We start from the raw sequence: 24386 nt of genomic DNA, 5'->3' as shown, positions 1-24386 counted from the left end.
AAACAAAATGAGGCACTGAATTCAACATCATTCCTGTACATTAAACAACACCACAGAACACAAGAACAGGCAGGGCTTGGGTGTTGCTCATTTGATAAATGTACACGCCTGTGGCCTTGTGAAGACACCAGTCACAATGAATTTGAGTCCTACCTGACACCCGTGTTTATTGTAAGCCTTCTCAGACCGAGTCAGCAGTAGAATCTTACTTAACTCCCCGATACAGCTCACTCATATGAAGTCATCTAATTTTTTTCTTTTAATGATACTTTCTCCAAATGTGTTTATAGTCTAAGCTAGGATGGGATGGGACTTTAGCATATGAATAGAGGCAGAATTCAGTCCTTACTAGAGAATTTGCATAAAATATGGATTTTAGATTGTGGGGTATAACCCAGCAACCAAAAGACATTCTGGACTCGATGTCCATGGAGATAAAGGCATTAGAATAATGTAGTTCTTCATACAAGGGTGCATCATAGCATTGTAGTCATGGAGCAGGACACCAGAAGAAACAACTTGAGGATTAGTGGTTGTATACCTCAATTAGGGAAAAATATGATACAATACAATAAACAAATAATAAACTATATCTGTCTATTTGGAAGATGTCTGTGACATTAAATCAGACTCCCCCCCCCCAAAAAAAGCCTGAGGCTGGGGACACAGCTCAGTGGCAGAGTACAGAGTGAACATCTGTGAGGCCTGGGGTCCAAATGAACACATAAGTAAATGAAGAAATAGAAAGACTTCAATTTGGTTAAAAACCAGGAAAGTCCTTTATATGTATTTCTGTATTTCATCAGAGAAAAGGAATGAAAAGCAGTCAGTGATAGTAACAACCGTAGATTCAAAGAAGGGGTAGTAGAGATTAAAGAGTTAAAACACTTTTGTGCTATGGCATGGCTTATAGAGATTAGCCTAAGGCTTGGTGATTCATAAATGAACAAGTCACTGAGATCCAGCACTCGTTGTACCACAGGCTGGTCCTAATGTGAGACACAAAGATGGAAAACAAGAGGGACAGGAAGGGAGAGAAGCTGGTCATTCAAAAACCTGGGTAGGCTCCCTACTGGGGATCAGAACCAAGATAAAATGTCCAAGTCGCCTGTGGAGATGGTGGGGGGGTTTCTGAGGCCATCACCTCTAGCAAGGTTGTTCATCGAGTGTTTGTGACCTAAGAGTTTAAAAAAAAAAACAAGTTTCTAAGTGCGCTCTGCCCTGAGCCTGAGCAACGTTCCCCAGGAAGCCTTCTCAACGTTTACTTTACGGAAGGGCGGCCTTTAGGAGAAAGTAAACCAGCTTGCACCCTACCCCTCCCATATTTAAGCTTAGGTGCAAATTACATTCTTTGAGCGTTGTGACTTAGGCATTGCCCAGGGGGTGTAGATTTCTAAATGTCCTGCTTAAATCTAAAGCAAGTATTATCCCTCATCATTAGTAGACTAGCTTTGAGACTTTGGGATTTAACCTGAAGGGGATTCTTGATCTGGCGGGGGGGGGGGGGGGGGGGGGGGAACAGGCTGCTGGCAGCAAGCACTGCAGGCTGCATCTCCCTGCACTGCCACAACTACGTTTTAATTAATCTTATTCTTTACAAAATATATATTTTAGATGCCATGACTGCACACCTTCTTCGTTAAGGTTTCAGAGAACCTAGCACCGGCCTCTCAACTTGAAGTTGTGACGAGCGGCAGCAGCTGGCTTAACTAATAATGCTGACCAGAGGTGGCAGGATTTTGCCTGAATTAACCGGGTAGTAGTTTCTTGTTTTCTTTGTTTCTGATGCGAACATAAATTGTATACTTATGTAAAAAAGAAAAAAAAATTATTTAAACTCTCTCTCTCTCTCTCTCTCTCTCTCTCTCTCTCTCTCTCTCTCTCTCTCTCTCTCTCTCTCTCTCTCTCTCTCTCTTCCCGAGGCTGCTCCTCTTTGGAGAAGCCCCGCCCTTTCCGACTGCCCGCTATAAGACAAGTCTTGGGCGCTTTGCGAAGCACTCAGAGCGGCTTCCCGGGAAGGAGTTTCTGTGAGCTTGTTGTGTAAGTAGCCACACTATTATTTTTGAGCCCTTTCCTTTTCCTCTTCCCTCCTCCAACTCCTTCTTTCTCCCCGCCGAGCATCTAGAGCCTCGTTGAACAAGTGAGCGCGGGAGACACCCCCACCCCACCCCACCGGTACTGGGTGATCCTTGGGTTCAGCACTTAAGAAGTTAGTGAGGCTCGGATCGTCTCGTGATCCTGCACGGTCTGGAACTGCCAGCTAGGCCTGGGCTACGGAGTTTGCTGAATTGCTGAACTGATTCAAATGAGAAGACAGGGGTGGGGATTCGCACATGCGCGGTAAAAGCTAGACCTGCAGGTCAGGCTACACACACAGAGGATCCTTTGCAAGGGGGGTCCTCCTAGATTTGGGGCGAATTCAGAAGGACCAGGCGTTGCCTTTTTGGAAAAAGGGACAAAATTGTGTAGTCTTAAAACAAAATGGAAATCTACCTGTGAAATAGCTGTCTCCACGTGTGAAGGTGCTTATCACACAAGTCCCACAACCTGAGTTCGGGAACCCACTCCTGAAGTCTGTACAGGTTCTCGGTGACACGCAAGCGCCCTCACCCACACACTTGCATCATGCACACACGAATAATAACAATAAACTAGATTCAAGCTGAGAGAGCATGCTTGTTATCTCGGCATGTAGCCTGGGCTTCCTGAGCCCACGTCGCAAACAGCTACAAGTCGATAGGAAGGGTTGGGCTTTGGATTGGCTCTCCACCCTCCATCCTGGATGAGAGGGACTTTGTAAACTGGTTAGCCTTGATTGCTTATCTGAAGAATTCACTGGAGTCCCACGTGATGATGTGCTGCTCTGCGTCTCAAACACTTGAGAGCACAGAGCACCTGTGTTTATCTGTTGGTTTTGTCTGGAGGCAAGTCTAAACCAAAAAAATTGATTTCCTCTTTGGAGCAAAACCAGAGAAAATTAGATGGAGCCGCTGCGCCCCCTGGTGGCTATGAAGTCCATGCTTCTGTAGGGAAAAAAAAAAAAAGCCCCTGGATTTGGTGCTCTGTATTTGAGGCTTTTCCTGAAGATTCACTGCAGGAGAGGTGAGAAACTGCAGGACTTTGCAGTCCATTAGGTGGTTAACGTTTTAGAGAAATTCCAGCATGGCCCGGACAGAATTTGCCAGGTTACATTTTCTTTGCCTTGAGAGTTTGTTTTACGCTTTAGCCTGTTTCTGTATCCACACACCTGAGTCTTAACAGGAAAATCATGGGAATAAAATGAGATCTAACATGTGAAGAAGTGCTTAGCATAATACCAGAAAGTTCTAAATGGATGGTAATAAGATGATAATATGCTAAATGATAACAGGGCTGTGTTTTCTGGCTTCAGTGCTATGCCTGGGGGGTGTAAAATGGTTATTGAAGGGCTGGAGAGGTGGCTCAGTGGTTAAGAGCACTGTCTGCTCTTCAGGAGGTCCTGAGTTCAATTCCCAGCAACCCCATGGTGGTTCACAACCCTCTGTAATCGTGCTTTCTTCCGGTGTGTGTCTGAAGACAGCTGCAGTGTACTCCTATGAAAAAATAAAGACTGTCACTGAGTACATGTTTACCATGTTCTAGGCACATCAGGATGGTGCAGGCCAAGAGCTGGACCCTGAAGAAGCACTTTGAAGGCTTCCCTACGGACGGTAACTTCGAGTTGAAGACAACTGAGCTCCCACCCTTATGTGATGGAGGTAAGGGAGATCTTGGCAGGGCTGTGACAGATAGCATCGCATCTGCTGCTGAAAAGAGAATCCTGAGTTTGACTTCAGACAACTGTTTTTTTTTTAAATTAGTTTACAGTTCTGTGTGTTAGCAGTTTGGCTAGTATAGGGTGAGTGATTCTTCTGTAGGTCTCGACTGGCACAATAGTTTTAGAAAAAAAAAATCTCATTTGTCATTCTAAGGATAGCAGGCTCCCTGCTGGGCTCAGGCTGTAGTTCCTGTGAGGTCTTTCTAGCCAGCCAGATTGGGTTATTTCCTTGTAGTGGTCCTCAATGTTTGAGAACTTTTCAAGCTTCTACTTATATTACTTTTCTTAAAAATCTCATAGCCATAGATCTAAGTAGGTTGTCCAGATTCAAAGGCTGGCAAATTCTTTTTTTCCCTCCCTTCCTTCCTTCATTCCTTCCTTTCTTCCTTCCTTCCTTCCTTCCTTCCTCCCTCCCTCCCTCCCACTCTCTCTCTCTCTCAAAGGCTGGCAAATTCCTTTTTTCTCTTCCTTTCTTTTTTCTTTCATCTATCTATCCATCTATCTATCTATTTCTGCTCCCTCCTCTTCTTCCTCCTCCTCTTCTTCCTCCTCCTCCTCCTCCTCTTCCTCCTCCTCCTCTTCCTTTTCCTCCTCATGATCTTAGGTAATGCCTGGGCTACATCCTCAACCCACAGAAGATTTCTTGACTGGAAGGGTAGCCTGTAGGCCGGGACACAGTGGTGGGAGAAATCTGTGTCCATTTTACAATCTGCCACATTAATCTTTTTAGGGTTTTTTTTTTTTTTTCCCTTTGAAGCTTTGATGCCATCATGCCCTGTCCCCAGGTCGGAAGCTTCTTTGATGAAGCTCATGCCTGTCTGGGTACCTTATCCTTCATGGCTTTGACAGAGGAGGAAGTCTCCTGTGTCAGTCTTGGGGAGCCTGATGGTGACAGTGAGTTGAGCATTTGTGCCCCACCAGAGCCTAGACTGTGAGGGCTGTCTGTGGGGTGCTGCAGTGAGCAAGCCTTTGAGAACAAGATGCAGTCGCTGTCCAGGCCAGAGTCACTGTTTGAGTTTAAGTTGCATTGGCCAAAACTTGTGATCCAGAGTTTCAGAAAATAAACAGTTGAAAGTCACTCTAACAAAGTCCATCTTCTTTGGTATTCCTTGAGGTAGGTTGTAAAATACTGTGTGTCCTGGTTAGTTTTTCTGTCAGATTGACACAAGCTAGAGTTATCTGGGAAGAGGAACCTCAACTGAGGAAAACGGCTCCGTCAGATTGCCTGTAGGCAAGTCTTTAGACATTTTCTCTAGAACATTCTTGAAGAACGGTTCACAGAGGAGGGCTCAGCTCACTATAGGCAGTGCCATCCCTGCATAGTGGTGTTGTATAAGAAAGCAGACTGAATAAGTCATGTGGGTAAGCCAGAAAGCAGAGTTCCTTCATGGCCTCTGCTTCAATTCCTGCCTCCAGGTTCCGTCCTGGAGTCCCTGCCCTGATGTCCCTTTATGATGGACTGTGATTGGGACATATAAGGGGACAGAAACCCTCTCCTCCCCAAGTGGGCTTTGATCATAGTCTTTATCACAGTAGAAGAAAGCTAATTAAGATACTATGTGAACACTGTACCACGGTGGTTACTAATGTGGCTTTGGGTAAGTTACTTCCCTTGACCTTAAGTAGGATGGACCAAGAGTTGAAAACAACACTCAAATGGATCCATCTAAGATAATACAAGTAGCTCTATATCATCACCATCATCAACTGGGCTGCACTGAATAGAAAAGCCCTTCTTATTATCAATAGGAAACACAGGAGGGGAGCTGGAAGTAACGCTCACAGTAGGAACATTTCTCTTACATGCACATGGCTCTGGAATCCATCCTCCGCATGGTAGAATTAATTGTGAACAGTACCTTCTGCCCCTAAGCAGAAAGAGTAGGCCTGCTTGTTCAGAATGCCAGGACGTTGTAGCCATCAGGTCTTGGGTCTCTAACTGGAATGCTTTGTTTTGTAGAGGTCCTGCTGGAAGCCCTGTTCCTCTCTGTGGACCCTTACATGAGGTAAGGGTCCTCCCCAACTTCTTAGGTTGTATGTCGGTCCACTTTTTGAAGCACCGCAGCTCAGTTTTAAAGTCCGGTCTTGAGTAAAACGCCAGGCTTGCCCGTTTCTCCCTGGATTGTATCCGTGATGAGATTCATGGCAGCTCATCTTCTGTAGGCAGAGGTTGGCTCTGGACAGCGTGCCTTCCATTGCAACTCAGTGGAGTTGCTTCCAGAATTGGTGTGGGGAAAGATGGGGAAGCTATCTGCACCCCACCCCCATGCACTTTGCCATTTCCTACTCCAATGATTGAGCAGAAGTTACTAAGACCAAATAAAACCAGCTCTTCTCTTGACCAGTATTTTGTTTTAATTACATGGTCCATAGTTGACTCAAACTCATGACTCAGAAAACACTGAAGGCCAGGAAGGGAACAAATGCCTTCATTGGTGCTTCAGCACTTTTTTAACCTAAGTGAGTAACACAGTCATCATATAGTATTTTTTTTCCCAATAGCTTGTTGGCAAAGATTCAGCTTTTGGTTGTACAATACCGTTTAACAGTGTTAACTAGCAAAGGGGCAGGGTGGCTCTTACCTTGAGAAGCTGAGGTAGAAGGACTCCAAGTTAAGACTAGTCATCGGGAGACTCCATTGAATGAAATGAAATGTTAATTACCATCCTTTTGGGGTTGGTTAATGTTGGGGTAACATTATTTTGTGCCGTATTTTGACCGCCATTGACAGACACTCACTCCAAACAAACACAGTGGTAGGGCTCTCACATTCATTCATAGAATGGGTATTTTAGTGTCTGAGGCAGAAACACTTCACACTGTTGCGCACGGTTGTGCTGCCCGGCAGACTGGGTATTGTTTCTGTACACAGGGTCCCAGCCTTTTGCTATTGGCTTAATACTGAAGCTGTGTTCTTCTGACTGCTCTCTCACACTGAGGATGGATTTTTTTTTTTCAGAGTTGCAGCAAAAAAACTGAAGGAGGGTGACAGGATGATGGGCGAGCAAGTGGCCAGGTAATTTGTGTAATTGTGTAATTGGTATTTCCACAAGTCCTGCTGTTTGGATAAATCTCAGTAAGTCATACATTGTTGTCAGTGCACAAATATACCATCTATATTTGCTAAAAGCTATAGATTATTCCATTATATTCTTCCATTTAACTAAACCTACTACTGGTAACAGCTATATTCAAAGTTTTCTACTACTAGTAATTCCTAATGAAGCTTGCATCTCTCTCTCTCTCTCTTTCTCTATGTGTTTGTGTGTGTCTGTGTGTATGTTATTGGCCACTTAGACAAGGATGCTTTACATTGTATTCCCCCACATACAAATCCCACACAAAGATTATATATATGTTTTAAATCTTGAGCTATCATAATTATTAGTGTGTGCTGGTGGGGTGCAGGCATGTGAGGACCATGGTGCATGGTGCACAAGTTGAAGTCAGGCTAGCGTCCAAGAGTCAGTTCTTTCTCTGGGATCTGGGATTCAAGTCAGGTTACCTGGCTTGAGGAACAAGTGCCTTTACCACTGTGCTGTCTCACTGGCCTCAGATACATATTTATCTGCTGAAAAGATGTTGACAAATTATTCTTCAAAAAAGAAAATGTCGTGGGTATCTGCTCCCTTGAGTAGTATCATGGAATCCGTTTGCCTGATCCTTGTGCCCGTCCTTGGCCGTCTGTCTTGGTGGTCTGAGATACACGGGGTGAGGGTGGAGGTGGGGGTTGGAGGACCTTCAGTTTACTTGACCTTGCTTTTGTTACTTGCGATGTTTGTCTTCTTGTGAGTTCTTTGTGTCAACTTTCTCGAGTTATGAGTTATGTTTGTGTCCTTTGCACAAAAAGGCCCGTAGGACTTTTCCTTTGCCTTATTGGTTTGCAGAGACTGCTTCTGTACCAGGGGTGTTAGTGTGACAAATATTCGGGTCTTTGTCTTTCTCTAGTGTCTAGTCGCAGCTTAAAATTTGTAATTGTGGCTTTCAGGTCTTGTCTCATTTGCTTAAGAAAGCTTCCAAAATAATGAAGAAGAGGTATTGATATTTCCCTTTATGCTGAGAGCTAGCCCAGTATCCAGTTTCCTGAGGGAAGGCAGCGACAGCGAAAGAGGTATAGAGTCAGGATTGGGACCAAAAACTGCTGGTGCGGCAGTGGTAGTGCATGCCTTTAATCCCAGCACTTGGGAGGCAGAGGTAGAGGCAGGAGGATTTCTAAGTTTGAGGCCAGCCTGGTCTCCAGAGTGAGTTCCAGGACAATCAAGGCTACACAGACAAGCCCTGTCTCAAAAACAAAAACAAAAACAAAAACAAAAACAAAAAAAAAAAAAAAAAAAAAAAAAAAAAAAAAAAAAAAAAAAAAAAAAAAAAAGAAAGAAAAGAAAAGGGGAGGTACTTAGTTACTTGGGCTTTGCTCTGTGGCTCAAGTGCCCCTCATTGGCCAAGTGAGAGGCTTGGAGTTCACTAACTCTTCATGAGGCAGAGAGAAAAGAAAAGAAAGGAAGAAAGTCTCTTCCTCTCTCTCCCCCTCTCTCTCTCTTTCTCTCTCTCTCATACACACACACATACATACACACACACTCTCTCCCCACCTCTCTCTCTCTCTCTCTCTCTCTCTCACACACACACACACACACACACACACACACTCTGGTCAGACCCAACCACCTATTTCATTAATTTCACAAGTGCACATGCATTCTTATATACATACACATATACCTACATATGTGTGTATGTACATACATATAGACAGATAGACACATATACATTTGGTAGATGGAGCAGAGCCCCAACAGCCACACTTTAGTTTTTCTCTCAGCCCATTTTTTACCTTCTTAGATAAATGTTCTTTATAAAATTACCTCATAGATAAAATGTTACACAAAAGGGAGTTACAGAAGGATGTCAATAGTTCAAAGCAGTGTTTCATTCTATCAGCTCATTGTAAGCTCAAAACAACAGTTTCACATGGCCTTGCTTTATATCATAGTGCACACCTGTGGTCTCATCCTTGGGCTTGACTTAGAATTATGTTTTTCTTTGATCACCTATGGCCTCATTTTTGGACCTGACTTAGAATGAATGTTTTTCCTTGATTACAAATTTATCCCAAGCCTATTTTTCTTCTTAGTGCAATTTATAAAGCTCATTGTATTCCTTATTATGCAGTCTTTTTTTTTTTTTTTTTTTTTTTTTTGGTTTTGGTTTTTCAAGACAGGGTTTCTCTGTATAGTCCTGGCTGTCCTAGAACTTACTCTGTAGACCAGGCTGGCCTTGAACTCAGAAATCCTCCTGCCTCTGCCCCCCAAGGGGTAGGATTAAAGGTATGCGCCACCACCGCCCGGCTCTTATTATGCAGTCTTTACTTACTATTCTATGAGGAGGAGGCACATTCTTTTCTTGATTGTACTTTATTACATCTTTCCCACAAAACAACTAAAACTCTGTAAATTTTCTTCCTAAAATTATTTGAATCAAGTCAGGAGTACTATAAAGTCATTAATTTATTTAAACAGCATTAATTCATGAAAGTTCATCTTCATGTTGATCTTCAGGAAATTTACACAATAGGGTGGGGTGATGTCCAAGAATCATTAGGCTACGTAATAGTGGCAGGAAAGGCAGATTAGGAGCAAGAAGCAATCTTGGGATGAAATTTCTGAGGCCTTGTCTCTCCAGAATGCACCCATGGTAGCCATGCAAAAGGTGGGCTATTTCCAGGAAACTCACTGCCTTGCCGTAGCCTTTCCTAGATGGCTTCTGTCACTTTTATAGGGTTTTTTTTTTTTTTTGTTTTGTTGTTTTTTTCGAGACAAGGTTTCTCTGTATAGCCCTGGCTGTCCTGGAACTACTCTGTAGACCAGGCTGGCCTCGAACTCAGAAATCTGCCTGCCTCTGCCTCCCAAGTGCTGAGATTAAAGGCGTACACCACCACCGCCTGGCCTAGTTTTGTTTTTTTTTTTAATTAAAAATTCTCAGTGGCTTAATTTTATGTTAATTTTTCTCTTCCAGTGCAGTGTCCTCCCCACCTGCCTTACCTATCAGCAACCTTTCTTCTATAAAGTTTTGTTTCATGCTAATCAAGGAAATGAACAAGTACTTGTGTTGGCAGAGGATGGGGGACCCTTGCTCAAAAGAAGGGATGTGGGCAGGGACAGGGGTGGATGCTGGACCAGTTGTGAATGTTCTTTTCAGAAGGCTCTCACAATGGCTAAGAATTAGGGGGAGATTCCCCAGGGTGTCAGTCACAGACTATTAACCTCAGTGCCCCCTTGTGAACATTCCCCACACACTTCTGACTCCCATGAATGGGAAAAGGTATCACATGTCCTACTATACTTTTATCTTTCAGAGTCGTGGAAAGTAAAAACTCAGCCTTCCCAACAGGAACAATTGTAATGGCTTTATTAGGTTGGACATCACATTCCATTTCTGATGGGAACGGACTGAGAAAGCTGCCTGCAGAGTGGCCGGAAAAGTTGCCACTGTCTTTGGCATTGGGGACAGTTGGCATGCCAGGGTAAGTGTTGTGGGTGGGCTTTGTTTGTCAGGATGTCCAACGCTGTAACTTAATAAACAAGGAGAGATGTGAGGCAATGACTAATGAGAGAAAAAATGCTAGAAAAAAGAAAGGAAGGCTCTCAGACTAAGTTTGTGGATAAATACAGAAAACCTTCTATATAAAAGAATACAGTATAACCCTTACGAGGAAGGGAATCTTGGCATTTATGATATCGTAGATGAACCTGGAGGACATTAAGTGAAGTAAGTCAGGTACAGAAAGACAGACACCACATGATCTCCATTGTCATCCTTGGTCAGCATCTTCTTTCTGTGGGAAATGCCTGAGAGCAGAAATTTTAACGCCGGGGAAGGTTTCTGCTGAGCCATGGTTTCAGAGGCTTCAGTTCATCACTGTTGCTTTGATGGATGACAAGGTGGATGATCATGGTGCCAGGGGCATGATGGGGCAGACTTGTCTATCCTTTGGCACTGGGAAGAAGAGAAACACAGCAAGGAGCCAGAGATGCAATGCATCTTTCCCCCACAGTGCTCCCTCCAACTGGTCCCCACCTCCTAATAATGCCATCATATTATGAATCCATGCGATTAATGCTTTGATTACATCAGAGCCCTCATGATTTGATCACTTTACCAATTCCACATCTCTGAACACTGATGCTTTAGAAGCCAAGCCTTGGGGAAGCCATGAGCTTTGGGAAGCCTAGTGTGTGTGTATGTGTGTGTGTGGGGGTGAGCTCATCTCCAAACTGTAATATAAGTGGAATCCATACAAGGGAGGGTGTAATGATGGGGGCTGAGAGACAGGTTGGCCCAAAGACTCAAACCTTATTTAGGAGATGTACGTTTAAGAGATACTGCTGCTGTATGGCAGGACAAACAGTTTAGAATGATAAGTAAGGTCGGAAATTTGTTATGTGTATGTTAATTAGCTCAATTTAGCTATTCTACTATGTATGTGTATTTAAAACATGTTATGTACTATATACATGCATATCTTTATATATCTACATGTGTGCAGTTCTTGTCAGTTAAAGGTAATCTACAAATATTCTTGAGGCTAAATGCAAGAGGGGCAAGATCATGTCAGGGATGCCCCACTTATTAAAGGCTCCAACACCTCCCAGTGTGACCAGTGTGGGAAATTATTTTTTAACACACAAGAGACATTGAAAACCATCCTGTCTTCTGTCTTCTGTAATCCCAGCTACTCAGAAGTTGAGGTAGGAGGATCACGAGTTGAGGGCCAGCTGAGACATAGCTAGACACATCTTTTTTCTTTTTCTTTTTTCTTTTTTTTTAAATTAAGCCAGGCATGGTGGCACATGCCTTCAATCCAAGACTTCTGGAGGTAGAGGCAGACAAATCTCTGAGTCTGAGGCCAGCCTGGTCTACATAGCATGTTCCAGGCCACAAAGGGCTATACAGTGATCTGTCCCAGAAAAAGAAAAGTCCAAATTATGTTTTGTTTTCTAAATTGTTGATTCTTTAAGTTCCCCTTAGGCTAAGGCAGCTTAATAAATTCCACCTAGGACTTCTTTTTTTGTTGTTGACCTTCCTATCTTAGCTCTGTTTTGTTTCTCAAAGGAAGTGAGGTTTTGTTCTTTAGTTCAGTGTGCCTAGTTGAAAGCTGACTCTAAAGATCCCACAGAGGTAGACTGTGAAAGGAGATGCTGGATAACATTGGTATAATTACAGAGCCAGAAAATGTGGCACTTAGGTTGTAGAGAGGTGTGTGTGTGTGTGTATGTGTGTGTTTCTGTGAAATTGTTGGTATGTAATATGTTTCCCAGCACTTGTGAAATGGAAGGAAGGTTGTAATTTAAAAGATTGGGCTACATGGCTGAGGAGAAGGGGAGGGGAAGGGGAGGGAGAGGGGGAGAGGGAGAAGGGAGGACAGAGTGGGGAGGAAGAAGGGGAGGAAGAGGAGGAGTGGGTGAGAGAGAGGGGAGGACGGAGAAGGGGAGGGGGTGAGGGAGAAGAAAGGACAGGGAGTGGGAGAAGGAGGGGGAGAGGGAGAGGGAGAAGGAGGGGGAGAGGGAGAGGGAGAAGGAGGGGGAGAGGAAGAGGGAGAAGGAGGGGGAGAGGAAGAGGGAGAAGGAGGGGGAGAGGGAGAGGGAGAAGGAGGGGGAGAGGGAGAGGGAGAAGGAGGGGGAGAGGGAGAGGGAGAGCTCTATTCACACAGCCTTTTGTTCTTTCCTTAGCCTCACTGCCTACTTTGGCCTGCTTGACATCTGTGGCTTGAAGGATGGCGAAACAGTGCTGGTCAGTGCAGCAGCAGGAGCAGTGGGCTCTGTTGTGGGCCAGATAGCTAAGCTCAAGGTAAGCAGCTTCCTCTAGTCATACCTCTGCAAGACTCAGTGTGCACTGAGAACAGCAGTGCCCGCAGAGTGTTCTATGTCAGCATGCTGTGACTTGCTCAGAAGTTAAAGGCTGAGAGGGCACAATGAGGAGCAGAGAATAGTGAAGTTGAGCTGACCAGTGTTGACAGTCAGGATTGGGCCCAGCTAGACTGCTGAGTACTAGCACTATTCTTCTATTATTGTTGTTGCTGCTGCTACTGTTCCTCCTGCTACTACTACTACTAGTAGTAGTAGCAGCAGTAGTAGTTTTACTAAGTATTCTCTTGCTCAATTTAATTGCCTTCCTTCATGACTGTCCCAAGAATTTTACAAAGAGGGACTTGTAAACCAGGAGTCATCACCCACATAACTTCATTGCAAAGGCTACTGCACCAGAAAGAAATAAGCGGTTAGCATAGGGTGGTAGGGCCCTTGTTTGGGACCTAGCTCCTGCAATAGAAATGTAAGTAGGGTATAGGCTGTGATTTGGGCAGGTCTCTACTCAAGGGATGCAGTCTGAGGGTAAGTGTGCAGGAGAGCAGGCAGCTCAGACCTGGCCGGGATTTGGCTTCTCATAGAGCAGATGTTCTCAGGTGACCTACCTGGGTGGTATAGCTTTGCCAAAGGCTTCTGTATAGGACTTAGGGCATGTTCTTAGAGGGACAAGGGAAGGAGAATAGAGTTGACTCTTGGGCTATATCCAATAGCCAAGGGTCGGTCTTTATTACTAATAGGAGCTTGAAGATGACTGAGGTTGTGGGAGGAAATATTTATATATATAAATACATAAATGGGAAAAGCAGCTGAATCTTAAATACTGTTTCAGTTTTTGTCATGTTACCTTTACAACCAATGAGTTGCATTTGTTTTCCGGAGTCATTTTAGCATTCCATATACCCTTGGAACTGATTTAGTAGCTTTTGGGATAAGTCTGGTAATTGAACCCAGGGTCTAGTACACGCTTAGACCCAGGCTCTACTACTGAACTAAACCCTAGTCCCTGATTTAATAACATTTAGAGAGAATTTTGCCTCTGTCTTTACATGTGAGTTTGATTTGAAGGTTTTGGTTTTTCTTTTTCTGGACTCAGAATGTCTAACTATATTCAGCATAGGCTAGATTTGTAAAGTGGATTAGAAATATTTCCAATATATAGATCGCAAACGTTTTATTAAAAATATGGAGAGCTGGAGAGATGACTGCATGGTAAAGGAGCAAGCTATACCTGCCTGATGACCCGAGTTCAATCCCTGGACCCGAAATAAAAGGTGCACAGGGAAGAGGGGAGAGCCAGCTCCACAGAATTGTCTCCTGACCTCCTGATCTCCACATATGTGCTGTTACATGCATGCATCCATACTCACATGTCACCAGCACACATGAATGAATAATGATAAGTATAAAGTTTTAAAAATCCTTGGGGGGGTGTCAAATGGTGTCCTAAAGAGCCACTGCACTGTGCTGAAGAGATAGCTCAGTACTTAACACTTGTTACCTACCCAAGTTCAGTTTTCAGCAGTCACACGATGGCTCACAATCACCTGTGTGTCCAGCTCTAGAGGACCTAATGCCCTCTTCTGGCCTTCCTAGGCACCTGCATGCACACAAGCACACACACACACACACACACACGCACACACACACGCACACAACCAAAATGCAGCAACAACAAAGACCACAGCACTGGGATAGGATATATGTCTTTGATGGAAAAGAAGAGGCATCCCAGAGTGAAGAGCCTAGGAAGTCAGGTGACTAGGTTCTTAAAAGCAGCATGTTGAAGTGACCTGCGAACAAAGCAGACATAGCTGGGATCTGCTGAGCGGTCAGGCCAGCTGTGGCTGGGTTCTAGTCTGGCTTAGGGACCAGTTTCACCCTCAGGGTCTGTTGAGTTACTGTGGAGTTCCTCATGTGTGGGGTGTACTGTGGTTTGGGTAGGAAATTTGTTCCCACGTGTTGAAGGCTTGGTCCTCCTTCAGAAGTGGGACTTTGGTGTGAAGTGATTGGGTTATTGGGGTGAGGAGAGGGGCAGGGTCCGACCTCACCGGTAGATTGACTACTGATAGATTCATGGTCTGGTGGCAAGGTTGGTAGATGGGACAAACTAGAATGCAAGGGCTTACCTGGAAGAAGTAAGTCACTGGACTCGTGTCTTTGAAGGTTGTTCTAGGTTCTCCTTATCTGTCTCTGTCCCTTCTCGTTCTTCTGCCGTAGTTGAGTGGCTTTCTAATGCTTTGCCCTTCTGCTGTGAAACACATCATATACTCCAGACACATGGAGCCAAGTGACTCTGGGATAAAGCATCTGAAGCTATGAGCCAAAATAAATGTTCCCTCCTTTAACTTGTTTCTCAGGTGGTTGTCATAGCATGGGAAAGTTGACTAGCACAAGGTGTGTTCTTGGGCAACTTGATGGTATAAGCCTGGGAGAGTGGATTTGGACCATGCTTTCGCTTCTTTAATGGACGGCATTTCCCCCGTGTAGGGCTGCAAAGTTGTTGGTACAGCAGGGTCTGATGAAAAGGTTGCCTATCTTAAGAAGCTTGGATTTGACGTGGCCTTTAACTACAAGACAGTAAAGTCGTTGGAAGAAGCTTTGAAGACAGCCTCTCCAGATGGTTATGATTGCTATTTTGATAATGTAAGTACTCATTGAGCTTATCTGATTTTACCAATAAAGTATTACCTAAAAGGGCAGGTTTCTAAAGTTTTCTAGCTAGAACAGATGAATAAAGTACATTCTTGGGGGTTGGGGCGACTTGTTAAACTATAATTGCATAGACCATGGGACTTATTCATGTAAACTGTGTAGCCAGACATAGTAGCTATGCCTATAATCCCAGTACTCACAATACGGAGGCAGGAGGATAGCAGGCTCAGGGCTGGGCTTCTTAGTGAGACCATGTCTTCCATTCTCAAGCAATGAATGAATGAATGAACAAATGGATGAATGGATGGATGAATGGATGAATGAATACATAACCAACCAAACAACTGTAGGATTTTAGACTGGAAATATAACTCAGTAATAGAGCTGTTGCTGACCATGGACACAGCCCTGCATTCAGTCCCAGCAGTGCAAAAGAAAGGAAGTTGTAGTTTAGATCTTAACTATTTTTAGTATCAAAGTGTCTATATGACTGCAGTTTCAGAATCTTTATCACTCCCCAAAGAAACATTATTCATCATTTACCCTCCCATTTTCTTCCCCTCAAAAATGTGTTCCTTTGAGCCTGTCTTTTTTTAACTTAGCAAAATGATTCCATATCCATCTATGTTGGGGTAAGTAGGTTGGGGCAGGATGAAAGATTGATGTCTTTCACCTTCTGAATGAGTGAATACTATCTCATCATATGGATAGAACACATTTTCTGTCTATTCATCAGATCGTAGGCATCAAGGTCTTTATACTTTTTTACCATTGTATAAGGCTACTATAAATGTTCAAGCACAAATTTTTGTTTGAATTTGTTTTCATTTCTCTTGGGTATTCACCTATGAGTAGAATTGCTAGGTCACATGGAAACTTCATGTTTACATTTTGAGTTACTGCCAAAGTGTTTGCACTCTCTTACATGCCTACCAGCAGTCTTAAATGGTTAGAATCATTCCATAGCCTTAATGCAATTGCTGGTTTTCTTATGCCTATCTTAGTCTGTTTGAAGTGATATTTCAAGGTGGTTTTGAATTACATTTCCTTAGGAAAATAACACTGAAGATCGCTCATGAACAAACATGTATCATGTTTGGGGAAACGTGTATAGTATAGTGTTCATCTAGGTTATCTGAGTTCTTTATATTTGAGTACATGCCTCCTTGTTACAGTTAACCTTCTTTATTTGCAGTAGTTGTATTCCAGAATGTCACCAGGAACACTGAATTATGTCTCCTAGGAGAATTGTCTACATGTGAACATTTCTCATGTGGATTATAATCTTTTATTTTTTAAAGATTTATTTATTTATTTTATGTATATGAGCACACCATTGCTCTCTTTAGACACACCAGAAGAGGGCATCAGATCTCATTACAGATGGTTGTGAGCCACCATGTGTTTGCTGGGAATTGAACTCAGGACCTCTGGAAGAGCAGTCAGTGCTCTTAACTGCTGAGCCATCTCTCCAGCCTGTGGATTATATTCTTAAATCCTAGCACATACCTCACCCCCTCCCACCCCCTTTGTAGCTTGTTTATTTACAAAAGAGAAATTAGGCTCAGGCATATTACACTAAGATGAAGTGTTATGTGACTGGCCCTTCAACTCATAAAGTTGACATCCATTCTCTACTCCACTCTGCCCAAAGCCCGGGCTCACTGTCCCCACTGTATTACGGGAAGGCAGAGTTTGCTTGTTCAGTCTCTGCTGAGAATGCCTATGTCTGCAAATGACCTGGGTCCAATCTTGAAGGCACAGATGAATCTTAGAAAGTAACACAGTTCATAAATCTGGAACCCTGTGAGAGAGAGTGAAGGCTGACTGGGTATGGGTTTCAAGGTTTTTTCCCAGCTCTATGAGCTATTGTCATTCTCTGGATAGTATCCTCAGAAACGCAACATTTCGATTACTTCCATTGTTGGTTGGGCACTTGCTTTGCTGCCTTCTCAGGCTCACTGATGTGCACTTCTTTGCTTCTACTCAGAATTTAAGGGTTAGCTCTGACACTCCTGTCAGTGTTAGGAAACATGTATAGTATACGTTTGTGCTACAGTTTGGGAGAGCCATTGACCTTTTCCGTGTGGCTATGCACCAGTTGCATATGTGTTCTGCACCAGCTGTTAAGGTTTTCCCCCTTAGGAACTGTGTTGACATTCATTCATGTGGAAAACTAATTGATAGCAAATGTAATGGTTGCCTTTGGTCTCCATCTGGTTCCACAGCCCTGCATTTTCTGTTTTCACGTTGCTTTAATTGAGCTTTGCAGTATATGTTAAAATTTGAAAGTGTGAGTCCCATAGCTTTGTTCCTCAAATGCCTTTTGTGTAGTCTTACATACCTTTTAGATTATAGGATAATGAGACTATTGGAATATGCAGAAGATTCTAACATTTTACACACTAACTTTATGCTATACAAAGTATGTTCCTGAGGTTAAATTGAAATGTCCCTTTTTTGCAAACTATCTTATGTAATCCAGGTTGGCCTCAGACTCACTATGTGACTGAAAATGACCTTAAAGTTCTGATCCTCCTGCCTCCACCTCCTGGAAATGTCCATTTATGATGTATTTTAGCTGTAATCATTACAACTGCTATACTGATTCAATAAATTTTGTTGATTCTCCTAAATGGATTCTTGAAAGTATTTAAATTTTCTTTCTTTCTTCTTCTTCTTCTCCTTCTCCTCCTTCTCCTTCTCCTTCTCTTCTTCTTCTTCTTCTTCTTCTTCTTCTTCTTCTTCTTCTTCTTCTTCTTCTTCATCATCATCATCATCATTATCTTCTTCTTCTTCTTTGCCTTCTTCTCTTCCTCCTCCTCCTCTTCCTCCTACTCTTCTTCCTCCTCCTCTTCCTCCTTCTCCTCTTCCTCTTCTCCTCCTCCTCTTCCTCCTTTTCCTTCTCCTCTTCCTCCTCCTCCTTCTCCTCCTCCTCTTCTTCCTCCTCCTCTTCCTCCTCTTCTTTTTCCTCTTCCTCCTCTCCCTCCTCCTCCTCCTCCTCCTCTCCCTCCTCCTCCTCTTCTTCTTCCTCTTCTTCCTCCTCCTCCTCCTCCTCCTCCTCCTCCTCCTTCTTTTTCTGGCTGTCTACTTAGGTAGGTGGAGAGTTTTCAAATGCTGTTATACTCCAGATGAAGACATTTGGAAGAATTGCCATCTGTGGAGCCATCTCTCAGTACAACCGCACTGGCCCATGTCCCCAAGGTACCGTGCTCCTGCAGATGTAGGAGGGTTGGACAAAGGGAACATTCACAGCCATGGGGAAGGGATGGGCTGGCTGTGAATTCACAGGTGTGGGCTGACTTCCTAGAGCAGCAAGCCTGTCTGATATGGCCTGATAGTTTTTCTGAAATGAGGAAGAGGCATGGCTGATCCTGCCCTCCTGCTGCACACACTCTTTGATTGGCGGCTTTTATTTCTCTTGTGCTCTTCATCTCTCTCTCCTTCACTCTCCTACACTGAAATCACTCCCCAACTCTCCTTTATACTCCCAGAGGCCCAAAAGGCATATCAATCAATCATGAGCCCTATCTGCTTTGCTTCTGGTCTATGAGGGATCCTGTGCGAGCCTCTTACAAGATGAGTGTCTGACATAAAACTGAGCCCAGTGCTGTTGCTCCTCACAGAGGGCCCCTGCTCTGTTATCAGGGTGACAGATTTATCTGAAGTCATCAAGAAAGAAGAAGAAAAAGGAATCTGTGTCTATAAGCAGTCGATGGGTGATCACAGAACAACTGGTTACTTCTGTTCTGGGCTTGACAAGTGTGAATAAAATCCTGTAGCACAGAACAACAGCAGAACTGCTTGGAGACAGGAGCTTAGAGCAAAAGGGGCTGAGGAAGGCCTGATCACAGAGTCCCTCTTGGGTTGTGGAGAATAAACCAGCTTCAGTAGACTTTGGAGACAAGTCATTATTTCCAACACTTTATAGCCATATTTGCTATTGCACTCAAAATAGAAACCAGTGTTCCTGTTGGCATGGATAACTCAGCAGACATTCCAGAATCATTTGGCAGTCTCACTGATAGGGACAAACCCATCATCCATCTTCTTTTGCAATTGATGCTAAGGTGAAATCTTGGGAAATCATCTGTCTGCCATCCAAAGAGAGCTCCAGGGTACTTTTTCTTAACTGTAGTTCAAATAAGAATAACCAAAGATTTCTAGACATAGTAATTTGATCTAGTCTTTTTAGCAATTAGATTTTATAATTTTAGATACTCAGACAGATCTTAGAGATGGCAACTGACCTTGTCTATTTTAATCAGGTTCTGCCTTGCTTCTAAGGCCCAGAAATTCTAGCACAGTCCAGCTTCATTAGACCTTGGAGACAAGTCATTATTTCCACCAATTTATAGCCATATTTGCTTTGTTGCACTCAAAAAAGAAAATCAGTGTTCTTATCAGGATGTATGGCTCAGCAAAAGTTATTTCAAGTTTCAGCCTATGTGAATATGTGAGATGTGATATATATATGTGTGTCAGTGTGTGTGTGTGTGTGTGTATGTGTGTGTGTGCATGCACATGTGTAGGTCAAAAGTCAACCTTGGGGATCCTCTTGGTGCTGCTTTCCATCTTAGTTTTTGAGACTGTTGTCTCTCCCTGAAGCTGGGGCCCATCAATTCATCCTGATGCCTGGATGAGTTTATCGGATCCTTCTATCTGGAGTAGAGATTTGAATCACCATGCTTGGGTTGTACATGGATGCTGGGAATCTGAACTTACATTCTCATGCCCACATGGCAAGCACTTTACTGACTGAGCCATCTCCCTAGCCAAGGTTGAACCTTTAACTCAAAATGAAACAAGATTAATGAAGTCAGGTTGCTGTGAGCCTTTGAAGAAGCGCCATGCTGCAGAAGTGGTCTGAGCTTGGACTTTACGACTTAAGGCATTCATTCTGCATTTACATATGCCACTCATTGTGTGCCAGTTTCCATTGGTGCAAGACAAGTTTCCATTTTCCTGACTACAAGTGGTACTTTCTTCAAAGTAGTGAATGGACTGCAGCTATTCCAGATGCCAGGGATGCATTGTTCAGCTCTCCCAACCCTTCCATTCCATTAGCATCTACAGCTGACCCATGGAGATTGTGAGACTAATCATGCATCATGCTCTCAGATGCTGGCTGCCAGGCAACCAGTGAAGCTTTTCTCCCACTGTTCTCTTTTTCCCTACGGAATGTAATACAGTCACAGGTTCTGGGGTTTGGGCTGTGGGTGTCCTTGGGGCCATTATTCTCCCTGCTACACAGTTAGTGGCAGTGGGTAGCAGTCCCATGGATCAGAGGGGAGTGGAAGAAACAGAATGGTGAAGGTGGGGAGTGCTTGGAGAACCATGACAGTGATTTGTACTACTTGTGCTTCACTGTGGGCACGTCCCTAGACTCTGTCTCACAAATGCACCCTACTTTTCCAGGCCCACCCCCAGAGGTCGTTATCTATCAGCAACTCCGCATGGAGGGGTTCATCGTTACTCGGTGGCAAGGAGAAGCCCGCCAGAAAGCTATGACAGACTTGATGAATTGGGTCTCAGAGGTAAGGGGACCAAGCCATTCCACCAGCTTCCACAGGCTTCTGCAACTCATAACCTTTCGTGCTGCACTGTTTCTCTCAGCCAGTTTGATCAATGTTTTCAATTACAGTCTTATCTTAAAAAAAAAACAAAAAAACAAAAAAACCAGAACAGACTTTTCTAAATTTCTTGCTTTGGGGTCGGGGGTAAAGACAGTGATGAAGTCAGTGTGTCACTGTGTATCGTGACAGTCCTGTCTCAGCATCCTGAATGCTGGAGTTGTAGACATCGACCACCGTGTCCATAGCTACTCTCAATTCCATTGTTATTTACATCCATCCATTTTTTAACAAAATACCTAGAGGTGTCATTATCTATATTTGCAAGTATAGTTTCTTTCTTTCCATTCTTTTTCAGACCTGTATGTCAGGCTTTTACACTAACCCCACTCTACCAACCTTTGTCAAGGATACCATGTGTCTCTTGGAACCACTTGGCTTTGGGAGCCTTTGCCGGACTCCTCAGTCCCATTTCCTCACTGCTGGAACTTCTTGCTACATGAAGTTGAGCTGTCTTCATCTCATTCAATTCCACTTCTTTGTTCCCTGTCCCCGCTGCCTTCTCTCCAGCCCAATACTGGCACTGAGTCCAAAAGCTTCACAAATGCTCAGCAAACATTTTTCCCAGTAAGAGCCCTAGCGGTTTTTTTTTTTTTTTTTTTTTTTTTAATGCAAGTGCAGATTGACAAGAAAAAAATTGAGAGGACAGTACAGGAAGCTTCCATATACCCTCATATTATACCTTAATTTTCTTTATTATTAAAATCTCCACTAGTATTTGTGTTAGTTTTTTAGGGCCACAGGCTTAAACAACAGGAAATGATTTTCTTGAAGTGCTAGAGGCTACTCTGAACTTGCTTGCTTCTTCAGAGGAATTCCTCCTGCATCTTCCTGTGGTCTTCACTGGGTGTGTCTGTTTTACTTCCCAAAAGGAACCCCAGTCCTATTTGATTATGGCCTACTCATATGACCTCATTATATTTTAATTATGTCTGTAAAGGCCTTGACTTAGAAGATACATTCTGAGGTACTGGGAAATTCTGGAATTCAGCAAAGGAATTTGGGGGGCAGGTAGGGCACAGTTCGGCCCTCAGCAGTATTCATTCTGTATTTTTATTTATTATTCTAGATTTTAGCTTTCTGTCTTATGCAGGCCTTTTAAGGGTAGGAATGAGCTAGGGCTTTGAAGTCAGGGATTCAGACTTTTGTACTCCCTGAGGGCACTCAAACATGTGGCATGCCCAAAAGTCTATAAAGAGTATTCAGCCATTACTGGAATATATTATGAAAATTATCAGATAGCTTGGGCTTCTACATAAAACCCCTATATTAAACCTAGAGCTGGGTGTTGTGGTGCATGCCTGTAAGCTAAGGAGATGAAAGACCAAGAGCTCTGGGCCAAACTGGACTACAGTAGCTAAACCATGTCTCAGTAGAACCAAACATCCTTGAACATGTGAAGTAGATGAAGAATCTTTTCTGACGTGAACCTTTGTCTCCCAATCTCCGAAGTAATGTAGAGGGAACCTTGGTTAGAAGGGAGAGCAGGGTGTGAAGCCCCGCGGTATTTGTGTGTCCTGCACAGGCTGTACCTCTTCCAGTCTTAGTTAAGGTGTAGTGTTTCCTATCATCTGGCTACTAGCTATGATGTAAACAGCGTCAGCTGAGGGTGGGCCTCTCTTCTGAGATCCCCGCATGGTTGGACTCTTGTGCAGTCGACCACTTTTCCTACTATTATTACACTGTGATGTGTTGTGCACACACTGTCCATAGGTTTTGTTATCCACGGATGAAGGGGCCTACACCTCAGACTTCCAGGGTCCTTACGGTGTATCTGATCAGTTTGTTGCTAGGATGGGAAGAGAATGTCATTTGGAAGATGATGTTAACCGATAATATTTGTTGTTTCCACACAGGGTAAAATCCAGTATCATGAACACATCACTGAGGGATTTGAGAAAATGCCCGCAGCGTTCATGGGAATGTTGAAAGGAGAAAATCTGGGGAAGACCATAGTGAAAGCTTAAAAAAAAAAAAAAAAAAAAAGGTCTACGGATCATCCCTGGACGATTAGCTTTTTACCAATCAGTACAAACGTATATTGTCTTATGTAAGGTGTGGCTGCAATGAGTTTGACCTACCTAATAAAACTCATGTGTGGTTTTTTTCCATCTGTGATAGAGAATGAAATCATGACAAACAATGAGCAGGCATGTTTCTGCCAACTTCAGCTCCTCCTGGGTGACCGTAACAAATATTGCCTTTGGTGTCTGTTCTAATTTCATTTCTGTTGTTGTAAGGAAAGCAATTTAGAGGGGGAAAGAGTTTTCTTGACTTACACTTTCAGGTCACAGTCTGTCACCAAGAGAAATGAGGGCAGGAGCTTGAAGGCAGGCATGCTTTGTATTCTGTTAACATTGCCTCTAACTGGGGAACTCAGTCATGGGCATACAGCAGAGACAATGGTGGAGCCCTGCCTGCCAGCTAGCTTGGGCAGGCTGGTGTTTGGCTAACGTTCTCATATACGTAGAGGAAATGGTACCAACTATATGAGGCTGGCTTAGCCTCCTCCACTGATTAGTAATAAAGGGTCCTCCACAGGCCTGTCCACGGGCCAGCCCGATTGAAGCAGGTCTTCTGTTGAGGCTCTCCACTCAGGTGATTTTTGAGTCGTGCCAAGACAGGAGTAAAACAGAACTAAGACAGTGAATTTGAAGGCAAAAAGATTTCTACTCCAATCGCTTATGGATACAAAGAGGGAAAAGAAGCCACATTGCTGATTTATACAGTTCTCAGTGCCTGCCCACACTGGTGTGCTGGGTAGTGAGGCTAACAGATCAAGGAAGGAACCTGTCACTCACGAAAACTGGCACTGAGGAGTGTTAGGGCAAGAGACAAACTTTATACTGTACACTGGTACCTTCTGAATTCTGAACGTCCTGGGAAAACTGCTGACAAATACAATAAAAACTAAAATTCTACAGGTCAGGGCTGTTACATAGAGAAATCCTGTCTTGAACCCCCCATCCTTCCACTGAAAACTAAACCTTTTAAAGCTTTGGTGTCTGTTCCCACCCCTCTTCTTTTTCAAGACAGGATCTCACTATGTAGCCCTGGCTGTCCTGGAACTCACTCTATAGACTAGGCTGGCCTCAAATTCAGAGATCTGCCTGCCTCCTGAGTGCTGGGATTAAAGATGTGCACCACAGCTGCCCAGCTGAAGAGGGTTTCTTGTCTCAGTGGGGCTTTGAGAGACTACAAGAGAATGAGAAAGCTGTCAGTGTGGGTGGGGGAACATGGCCTGATGCAGGGAGGCAGAGTCCAAGCAGGGTGAGGGTGCTGTTTGAACAGGATGGTGGCCTGCTGTGGGGACTCAAAGACAGCAGAACAACCTAGTAAAGGAGTTCAGGCAGTCTAGGTAGAGTATCACCCATAGGATGTCCCAGGGCGGGTTATGTGGTCCCAAGGAGGATGCCACGGGAAAATGAAGGCTCTGGTACAAGC

General features: G+C 43.8%; 1 protein-coding gene across 1 annotated transcript; it reads left to right on the top strand.

The window, feature by feature from the left end:
* Window positions 1-1955: 1955 nt before the first annotated feature.
* Ptgr1 (prostaglandin reductase 1) lies at window positions 1956-23053 on the top strand. The gene is made up of 10 exons (XM_031376775.1): window positions 1956-2040; window positions 3622-3737; window positions 5757-5802; window positions 6756-6812; window positions 10149-10316; window positions 12523-12640; window positions 15145-15300; window positions 18405-18513; window positions 20728-20846; window positions 22799-23053. Exons 2-10 carry the CDS (start codon window positions 3632-3634, stop codon window positions 22907-22909), a joined length of 990 nt encoding a protein of 329 aa, XP_031232635.1. The 5' UTR covers window positions 1956-2040; window positions 3622-3631; the 3' UTR covers window positions 22910-23053.
* The last annotated feature ends 1333 nt before the right edge of the window (window positions 23054-24386 follow it).

The sequence above is a fragment of the Mastomys coucha genome, unplaced genomic scaffold, assembly GCF_008632895.1.
Source record: "Mastomys coucha isolate ucsf_1 unplaced genomic scaffold, UCSF_Mcou_1 pScaffold18, whole genome shotgun sequence".
Lineage (NCBI taxonomy): Eukaryota > Metazoa > Chordata > Mammalia > Rodentia > Muridae > Mastomys > Mastomys coucha.
The sequence above is the reverse complement of the archived record's forward strand: the minus strand, read 5'-3'. Positions and strand labels throughout refer to the sequence as shown.